Source organism: Corvus cornix, chromosome 7 (genome assembly GCF_000738735.6).
Source record: "Corvus cornix cornix isolate S_Up_H32 chromosome 7, ASM73873v5, whole genome shotgun sequence".
Classification (NCBI taxonomy): domain Eukaryota; kingdom Metazoa; phylum Chordata; class Aves; order Passeriformes; family Corvidae; genus Corvus; species Corvus cornix.
The window spans coordinates 30,976,387-30,986,809 of record NC_046337.1 but is presented as its reverse complement, the minus strand read 5'-3'; the positions used below and the strand labels follow the sequence as shown (position 1 = coordinate 30,986,809).

At 39.0% G+C, this 10,423-nt stretch overlaps 1 protein-coding gene across 3 annotated transcripts in view; it reads right to left on the bottom strand.

The window, feature by feature from the left end:
• Window positions 1-331: 331 nt before the first annotated feature.
• Window positions 332-10,423, bottom strand: part of STAT4 (signal transducer and activator of transcription 4) — a 41,464-nt gene continuing 31,372 nt past the window's right edge. For 2 of the 3 annotated variants that reach the window (XM_010406535.2, XM_039555334.1), the window contains exons 17-24: window positions 9,500-9,635; window positions 8,095-8,147; window positions 7,207-7,301; window positions 6,509-6,645; window positions 5,895-6,086; window positions 4,620-4,686; window positions 3,995-4,103; window positions 332-679 (exon numbers count right to left, since the gene is read on the bottom strand). In XM_010406535.2, coding sequence (XP_010404837.1) covers window positions 644-679; window positions 3,995-4,103; window positions 4,620-4,686; window positions 5,895-6,086; window positions 6,509-6,645; window positions 7,207-7,301; window positions 8,095-8,147; window positions 9,500-9,635 — 825 coding nt within the window. In that variant the 3' untranslated portion in view covers window positions 332-643. Of the gene's footprint in view, window positions 1,904-3,994; window positions 4,104-4,619; window positions 4,687-5,894; window positions 6,087-6,508; window positions 6,646-7,206; window positions 7,302-8,094; window positions 8,148-9,499; window positions 9,636-10,423 lie in introns of all 3 variants that reach the window. The other variant, XM_039555335.1, reaches the window with a different exon arrangement.

The following is a 10,423-nucleotide window of genomic DNA, read 5'->3' as shown; positions in this document are numbered from 1 at the left end:
GTTTTATTGGGCTGAAGTTAATACTTCAGAGTCGAAGGGTTGCCTTGCATGGGGAGCAGGGAAGAAGGAGAGAGGAGACTGTTTCTCATGCCATATCTGATCTTTTCTTGCTATACTTCTCATGAACTTTAGATGGTCAAAAATATAGGCCATCCCCTGTTTTGTTTGTATTAAGATTTTGAGAAGAGGTTAGAATGGAAAGACATGCAAGAGCTGATATGAGAGGAATGTTTGCTGCTTTAGAAGTCTGTTACTGCTTGTAGCTCAGTTTAAGGTCAACAAAAAGGCAGCAAGACTATTTTTGTTGTGCCTTGAAAAAAATCCACAGAGGTCTGGGTATGCAACTTGAAGCCAAAATCTGATTTTATTCATGCTGGTTATATAAATTACAGATATTACCATGCTATATACAGAATTGCTCTTGTTTTTTATTTTATACACGATGCTTTCTGAACGTATGTGCAACTCGCGTTAAGTCACTCAGGCTAATGAACAGAGATGTGTTGTTTCTTTGAAATCTACTTCTTTGTATCACAAAAATATCCCATTACTCTGCTTCTGCTCACTCGCTTTCAACTAAGGTAAGTAGCATGGGTGAAAGGAGAATTGGAAGTCCAATCCATGTCTTCCTGATTCAAGGAGGTTATGTTTTCATCTCAGATGTCTCATTTATACCTGCCTGAGAAAGCAGTAAGGTGCAAACATTCAAGGGCTTGTATTTTAAGCATGCATTAACCAAATATTCTGTGGGCAAGACTTAGGTCTTGATTGAGCCTGCATTTGTGAAATACAGTGGCCTTGTAGTTGTCTCTTTATTATTCATAAAACCATAACAACAAAACCAAACAACCCAAACTCAGCAGTAAACATGCCTGAAAGAAAAAAAGAGTATTAAAAAATTTACCATTTTTACAAAAACTAGTTGTCCTGCTTATTAAATGAGCCTGTGACAGGCACATAATATCCTGTCATGCAGCACAAATTGCCAGGTGGTCAGCAAATGCTGCAGCTCTTCAGTAACTGTTTTTTAAAACTGCCTCCCTGGTGGCATTGACCAGTTAGCATCCAAACTGTGTCAGGTCAGGATTTTTTATGTGTAGATTTTCTGACAGTACTTTCTGCCCAAATAGATTTACTTCTGCAACTATTTTGTGAGAGGGGGAAGTTTTACTAACTCTCTCTTCCAGTGGTGAAATGGAGACAGCCTTTTTAACACCACAAGTTTTGTGTCTGCTTCCTTTGTGGAACTCCCTTCTCTCCCCAGCCTTGACTACCCGCCTTCCACAACTTCTGATGCGGCATCAGATAAAAATCTCTGCTGAAGGCAATTCATCTTTGGAGAAAAGCAAACCCCAGACACCTCTGGAACATTCAAAGTAAGGGGAATGAGAATCTTTGCTTTGAAACAGTATCTAAATCAGTGGTCCACAAGATTATGATTAAGCAGAAAGTATTTAACATAATAAATCCTAATTTTTCCAAACATATTAATGTCTTTAGGTATCTTTATACACTGTTTTCAGAAGCAAAACATTTTATTCTTATGCTCTCATATTTCAGCAATTCTATGGAAATTAGTTAAATTAGCATGTAAAACATATCTCTGCTGGCACCCCACTGAAGTCAAATGATTTCCAAGCCAGAAAGAATTTGGTATTTTTTCAGTGACAACAGCAAATCTGACTTGCATAAGGCTATTTGAATTCCTAGGGAGAAAATTCCTTGTTTGTGTGTTATTGATAACAGAAAGATGCCTAAGAATAACAAAATGATTTCCAGGAAAAGCTAGTTTTCAGAGGTGACAGGAAAAAAAAATTATGACTTCTTTAACCCATCCAGTGTTCACATGATTACTAATTTTTCCAGTATGTGAACTTCAGTCAGTGGAGTAAGGAGAACTCAGCTAGAAGAAAAGAAGGAAAAGATTAGTCTCATGGTACTCACAGCTGTTCCTTCAAAAGTAACTGCAGATGAAACCTTCTCTGGCTCAAGGTAACTATAGCCTCACTTTGACAATGTGAGAATCTTGTTTCTAGTTATATATAGAATAGAGGGATACTCTTTAGAAAACACTGTGTGGGAAATAGTTGCAATAGGAATAAGCATAGTATTTCTTTTTATATGAACTTTTGTTGTTGTGGCCTGTGGATATGTATTGCAGGGTTCTTCCTGGAGTCTTGTTGTTTTTGACGGGCAAGGGAAGCTGGATGGGAGGATAGAAGGGAATTCAGCAAGGCTGCAGAAAGTATGCTAAGACTGAGTTAGTGAGTTGCAGGATATTTTGTCCTGCTGCAGATTTCACTCTTGTTTTCTGTATCTCACATGGTGCTTTTTTATTGGCATTTCATGGAGAAAAAGTATTGCTTTAATAGTGCAGATTGTGTACTTGCTGTACTTAGCCAGCTCTTCAGCGGGGTAGATTGTTGTGTGAATTTGGGGTGATAAATAAAAAGCCTCCATATTTTCCTCATTTCCGTTTAGGAAGGTAAATAGAATGGAAAAAGCAAGGAAGGAATTCTTTTAAAATCTTCTAGAACTCTTTTTCTCATGAAATTTTTAGCAGAGCTTGAAAACCTTCCTAGTAAGAGCCTATAGAAGTATCACCATCTAGCAGCACTGAACCACTTGTCTTGATACCTTTAAAACCCACATGACTGTATTTAACTTTTGCAGTTTGCCACCAGGCCCTAAACAATGGCCATGGTCACAGCTTATTTTGAAGCTCTGAATAGAGATGGTTTGAGATTTACTGTGCCTGCAAGAAGAAACCAAAAATGTTTGGAGCCTGATGTTAAACGAAAGTGAATCCAAATTTACTCTGCCGAAACTTCAGGAAAGCAAATGCGTGCATAGTTCAGAAAGGCAGTTGAGGAGGTCAGAACCATTTCCACATGTTATACACCACAATAGAAATGAAAGGTGACATGTCTTGGATTGGGTGGAGTAGGTTTTAATGCAGAATTTTAATTCAAGCTGGTTATTTCATTTTCAGCTAAAGAACTAGTTTGTCACAAGTGCTATTGGAGAAAAAAGTGAAGAATAAAAAGATATTTTGCTCTTGAGCAGTTCTTCAGCTTGATGTATTAAAGAACTCATCTATTTATATGTAAAGTCTAACTGTACTTCCAATCATTGACAGTCAGGAAGGATTCTGGTTTCGTTTTGTTCTGTTTGTGGGTAAGGAAGAGTGTTTACAGAGAGGCATTTAAAGGGGAGTTGGCAGGCTTTTAAATACATAACCATTTTAAGATCATAAATCATTGAATATGCAGAAGGTTAACGGCTAGTATTTAAAAAGGAGATTTTCTTCTAAAGCTGCTAGAGCCAAACCACTGCTGTGTTTCCTAAGAAAAGCCTGCTGGACAAATCCCCACCCGGCTCATTACTCTAAAGACTCTGAGCCATGATGATTCTGAACACATTTTCTAGTCAATAAGGAAAGGAGGAATTTTTTTTTTAATACAATGTTCACAGAGTATTTTCCTAATCTTTCTATATACTAAGTTAATATTACTTTTCTTTGCTGAAAGTGTTTTAGTTGACTTTTAATTTTGCACTTTGAAACCCCATGTAAAAACTTGCAGCATTAAAAAGTTGTGCAAGTTTGCTGAATGGGAAATTACTGTGTTCCCTGGGCAGCTCCCCTGAGCAAGTCCAGGCCTTTGTGCTGTCTAGAGAGTTAGTATAAATTACATGTATTTGTCAGCGTAAAGCCTTCTTTTGTGCAAGAACTCTGGGATCTTTGTGTTCTGACATTCATGGTTCATTGGCCAGCATGTCAGGTAATTCCAGTGCTTTCAAGATGCTTGCAGTATCCTGCACCATTTAGAATAGGAAATATCTGCACCATTGTTTCAGAATGTAGTGCAGCAATTGAAGAAAGAGCTGTGATTCTTTCACAATTGTGCAAGCAGCATTTTGTTAACCAGCATCTGTGCTGGACACATCCTGTTTGCTTAATATTTACTTACGAATGGGAAAGTTTACAACTTACAGCAGTTTCAATGGCTGTGGGACTCAGGTGTTCTCTCAGAACAGCATAAACGCTTGGAGACATTGGAAGAAGATCTGATGGGGAATGTGGTTCTGTAGAATCATTTAAGCTAAAAAGAAAAAATAAGCAAACAAAAAATATACAAAAATAATCTTAGAAAGAACTTAAATCCCTCTAACTTTATGCATATCAGTGGAGTATGGTGAATGTTTTTTAAGTCTGTTAACCCTGTACTCAGGCTTGCTGGTGGCCCTGCAAGCACATGCCAACAACCTGGTATACACTTAAAAATGTAGGAGATAGAATCATGTTTATCCTCTTTTTCCTTGGCCTTAATACCAGCTGCTGGAGAGAAAAAGGAGACAGTGAAAGATAAGTAGATCAGAGTACCATGAAATCTGCATTCACTTTTTACAAATGTTTTGCCACATGAATGGGAAAAGCACCATGCAGGCAAAGTTTTTTATGTCCCTTTCTTGTGTTTAGCAGTCCTTGGCCTTGTGTTTCTATGCCAAACTATTTTCAAATAGTTTGGGGAAGGGAAGCAGGGGAAACTCTGAAATGGGATGTAAATTAAGTAAAAAAAAAAACAGTTGAAGTGTGACACACCTGTGAGGATACTTACATTTTGGAGACTGGGATAAATACAGAAGGAACATAACCTTTGCCTCCTCCATCTGAGGGCTTTGAGACTAGAATAAATAGTAAATAAATTAAATATTGTTGAGTCATTTTATTATCTATTTGAAATTGATTATTTGCTTGAAGTGCTGCAGACAATAATAAATTGAAAAATCCCTGCATAAATAAATAGCCATAAAAGTGAGGAGAATTCCTGAGATTAGTCCTTGAGTTCAGGTCTTAGTCATAGAATTCTCTGTGCTCTCTTGATATGAATCACAATACAATACCACAACCGATGAAAGAGATTTCGTTAGGCCTTCAAAGCAAATACATAATTCTTTAAGTCTGGTACTCTGAGCCTCCACATTTCAGTTCTGCAAATGCTTGGAGCTCTGTCTCTACAGATACAGCTTCAGCAATGTCTTTTGCATGAAATTAAGCATATATGTAAGATTTTAGAGGATTGGAGCATTAGGCAAAGCCCACTGAGTTAAAATGAAGAGGGAGAAAAAAACCTGTAGCCTCCAAATATTTTTGAGTTGTGTAGGAATTTGAGTTCAAATGGAACTGTAACCCTTGATACTGAAATTCTAGAAGAATGTGTTTTATCTATTAAAAAATTAAGGGTTTGAGGGCTTTCTTTAAGCGAGAATTAATTTGATCTAAAAATGTAACTTGGACAAAAAAGAACGTGGGCCTGAACATATTTGGAACCATCCTTTTTTGCATTTTCCAGTGCAGTTGCCAGGGGTTTTTAGGGACATTGTCTGCCATAATAACTTTGTAATTGTGCAGTGTATTGGGAAAAGGTGGTGCAGATAAATTACCTTTTTTAATGAGGTTCCATTGGATGAAATGAAACAAAGTAGGGCTTCCAAGCTGTTTGGGAAATACTGAGTTTTCTTGAAATTAAAGAAACAGCATGCTACAGTATAACACAACTATGAAGCCGATAAGCAGGATGACTTTTCAGTTTCCTCTCCTTTGAACACCCCAGCACTGAATTTTGTGATGCATCAGTCAGGAAAAAAAAAATCAATTTCTTAACTTTTTAGAAATATTTTCATCACCTCTACTGCAACCTCTAAGACTAGGGATGTATTTGCAAAATGAAGCTGTCTAAATGATAGACACATGTTAAAATAGTTCTCTTGAAGATGACTATTAAAGGAGGCATCTTAATCTGTTCTCTCCCTCCTCTCTCTACATTCCTAAAATTGCCTCTTGACTTTGCAGCTGCTGTGCAGAAAGGGTAAATAGAGAAGTGGAGCCCAACCTTCATTTGGCTGACAGCTGTAGTGTTTGCCAAAGGCCTTATCTTTGGGGATATCTGGATACAGGTACTTCAGAGGGTTTTCAGGAACGTTGTCTGCCATAATAACTTTGTAATCGCGCAGTATGTCGGCAAAAGGCAGGGCAGATAAGCGACCTTTGTTATAGGGTTCCACCGAGTGAAATGTTACATCTCCTGCAAAAACACAAAGGCACCATCACCTGTAGATCAGCATCTGCAGCTGGAACACACTTTAGCCTTTCTTTTGAGGTTTACACTTGCATAGGCTTTACCTGTTCTTACCTACGTTAGTATCTTTCAATATATAATTTTGGCATATTTGGAAACAAATCTAAGGTCTGCAGTAAGCAGATACACCTCATAGAGAGCTTTGTTAATATAAAGAACTCAGAGGTGGAATGTCAGAGTTTTGGTTTGTGTTTGAGAAATTGTGATACTTGTATCTTGTCCAAAACCATACTATGACATGATATATGTGAATTTTACTTTCAAACCAAACAAAATGTGACTCCAGTATTGCAGGTATATTGCCGAGTTTGGGTTGGTTTTTGTTTGGTTGGTTTTTTTTGGTTTTTTTTCTTTTAAATTATACTTACCATTTTCTAGCTGATCCACCCAAGTAAAGGTAATTCCACCCAGATTGCTCTCACTAAACCTTAATAAAAATGTTCCTGGTGTCTTGTCTTTCAGCAGAATTCGCTCCTTTTCTTTGCTTACAAATCCCATTATGTACCTGAGGTATAACAGGAAATCATGGGTTTACTTTTGGAAAAAAATACAGACTTCCATCTGGGCAATGTGTAGAATCATAGAAGGGCCTGGGTTGGAAGGGACCTTAAAGTTCACCTGGTTCCAAACCCCCTGCTGTGGACAGGGACATCTTTCACCAGACTGGATTGCCCAGAGCTCTATTCAGCCTGGCCTTGATCTAGCCAGACTTTATACAGGTTTCCAAAATGTGGTTACAAAGCTTTATAAGGCCTAGAGACTGTGACCTAAGCTTTGTGTGATTTACATGTGGAGCATGGCATTGAGCTCAAAGTACTATGAAACTGGTGAAATTTATCCCAGTACTTAACTGCATAGACAGAACTGAAGAACAGATCTAAACCTGCATTTCTAAGGGATTCAGTGTTGTTCCCCTTTGGCAAAAATTTCCAAAAGCTGTAAATGGGAGAAGGGAGAAGTATTAAACTCATTGCAAATACTCCTCTGCATCGCTAAAACTGAGATTAGTGAAGGACAGAGAAAAAGCGGAGAGAGACCAATATACAGCAGTTCCCTTCTTGCTCACCCATCAATCCAAAGAGGAAGAATGTGTTTTTTAATCAAGTCCAGGATTGCTTCAAGCCAAACCCAAAAGGTAAAAGACTTCCCAGGCAAATGCTCCTAACGGTTAAAAACAACCACAAAACACAAACAAAACCAACACACACAAGAAGAGAATCATGAGAGTGATGTTACCCAACGTTCACATGACATAGTTTCTTCTCAGTTTCTTAAGAATAAGCTACTTTGCTCAAGTGAGAATGACAACTTGAGCTGTGGTTTTGAGTAACATATCTCTTTCAACCTGACATAAAACCAACTGATTTTTAAGATATGCATTGGAAGCACCTCATTTTTCAAGGAAAAAAAAAAATCACATCTGTTGTTTCTTCCTAGTTAGAAAATCACGTTTGAATGAAGATGAGAAAGTTGAACTTCCTTCCCAGCTTCTGTTCTTGTTTAAATAATGTAGTTAATGAGAATTAAACGAGCTTACCCTTCTTTATCAATACATTCTCTGTTCCTCATCAAAGTTATTGCATATATTGACTGTCTTGGAATAATTTAGGTCAAAACTGAGCATACAAAAAATAGTACCTATGCTTTACAGAAAATATATTACATGCTTTGATAAGACTTTCAACTGATCATTTACAGAAATATGTTAGGCACACTAAAATGGCAATTTCTGATATCTGTAGCAATATATCTAACTAGATCCCTAATCCCAAGCTTTACGCTTCTGGAAGTGTTATTTTCCTAGTTAAATTTTTACAAGGGATGTGATTGTGCTGAGCTGTAAGTCCCACATATGGCAAATGAGAATCTTATCAGTAGCATCAGGGAAACAGAGATAGGCATGGCTGTGGGTGTTATGAGACATAAGAGTCTAGTTTTACTTTTGGAACAGTACCTTGCAGAACTTTGCCCAGGATAGTTGATAATCATTGTAACTGACTTGTTGCCCTGAAAGAAAAAAAAAGCCCAAATGGTGCATGTATTATTCTGAAGTTATGAAATAGATATAGCTTGATATCTGTATAGGTGGGTGAGGGGAGAAGTACAGTACATACAGACTTGGGGAGGGAGGGATAGGGGCATGCTAAGGGACTGTAGATCTGCTTTTCTGTATTTTTATGAAGCAGGTGATAATTGTAGTTTTGGGAATACTTGCCTAAAGCAGCCCGTGACTTGGTGTCTGCAACTCTACATGCTCAGTTTCAGTTTTTAGCCTAAATGTTACTTCTCAGTTTTCCCCAAGGCCTCTCCCTTCTGGGGCACGCTTGGGTCTCAGAGTAGTCAACAGTTCATCTCACTGAGGTTACAGGGCCTCTTTGCTGTGCTGACACCAGTGAAGCATCTCTGGTGAGGTCCCAGAAGTGAACAGACCCACAGGGACAGGTACTTAAAATGAAACAAACCCCAAACCAAACCTCATAAGCAAGCAAAAATACTTCCTTTTGATTTCAGATGTAAGAGATAATTGCTAAGGAAGAAAAATAACATCACAGTTCAGTGTGACTTTGATGCCCTCTTCCTTCAGTTGAGCAGCCTGGAAGTTGAAAGTTGAATTACTTTGTGATAAGAATAAGCTGATGCCTGCTTTTCTTTAAAGAAAAAAAATGTCATTGTGACATTTTTGACATCAGCCCTGGAAGTGGAGGTCATGACGTGCTGGTTTTGGCTGGGGTAGAGTTCATTTTCTTCACAGTAGCTGGTGTGTTTTGGACTTGTGCTGGAAACAGTGTTGGTAATACAGGGATGTTTTAGTTCTTGCCTAGCAGGGCTTACACACTGTCAAGGTCTTTTCTGCCTCTCACCCCACCCCATGAGCAAAGGGGCTGTGAGTGCTGAGAAGTTGGGAGAGGACATAGCTGGGACAGCTGATCCTAACTGACCAAAAGAATATTCTGCACCATATCATGACATGCTCAAACTAGGGGGAAGGAGGAAGAAGGAGGGGATGTTTGGGATGATTGCATGTGTCTTCCCAAGTAACTCTTACGCATGATGGATCCAGCCCTGATTTCCAGGCTGAACACTTGCCTGCAGATGGGAAGTAGTGAATGAATTCCTAGTTTGCCTTGTGTGCATGTGTGGCTTTTGCTTTACCTGTTAAACTGTCTTTATCTTGACCATGAGTTTTCCTACTTTTACCCTTCCAATTCTCTCCCCATCTCACTCTGGGGGAGTGAGTGGCTGTGTGAGGCTTAGTTGCCAGCTGGTGCTAAACCACAACAGGTGCTTAAAGCCCTTACCTGTAGCCATCAAATATAAACCCCAAAGCAAATAAAGTCTGTGTATTTCTACACACTTACCCGTAAGTTTCTCTGCCAGCATGTTGAGCTGTTCAGAATTGAGTCCACGACCTACGTATGATGAAAATTGCCAGCTCAGTACTTCTAAGAGCTGGCTTAAAGTGGCAGCAGGGGGGTTGTTGAAGAAAGACAAATTCTGCAACAGAATGAATGCTTTGTTTAGACGGCAGCCATGAAATACGTATCAGGCTGTAACAGGAGGCTGCAAGTACTTGAGCAGAATCTGGAAGTGTTGAAAGTCAGCTCTGTGTGTGGGGAAGCATTGGGGCAAACATCTGTGGGCCCTCCCACCTGCAGGCACCCAGCAAGGTCCAGTGGGGTGCCTGAGAAGAGTTGTAGGGCGACACTCCTAGAGAGAGCCTAAGTCTCTGTGTGCATCTCGGATGCTAAAATACCTTGCTATGCTTCTAGTAGTGTCCTGTGTAAAGACAATGAAAATATGCTTAAATCCTGCCTGAAAAATCTAGATATTATCACTATATTTTAATGTTTAGCGCATGGAAACCTTAAACCATTACATACTAATATGGTGATGTGCTGTTGAATCATTTGGCTTATCTTAGTTTTTTCGTTTGTTTTTTTTGGATTGTACACACCATGGACATACTGAAGACTGTGCAAAAACTCTTTGGAGTATGACAGAGTGATAATGCAGTCCAGCCTGCTGGTCTGCCACCATGGTGGAGTGTCTGACCCTTTCCCTCCTCCGAGTATCCATGTGACTGCATTAATGCCCAGCTGAAAGCCTGAGAGCCATTGACAGCACTGTTCCACAATCTGCAAATACAGTAACAGTGACTGAATCTAAAATATGTGCTGAGACAGCTGGAGCCTTAGAAAGAATGATTCTGCCTTTGCTCAGGGTTAGAGCCACTAGAAGCTGCTACTTAACATTTATAATCTTCTCCACAGAAAGCACAAGTT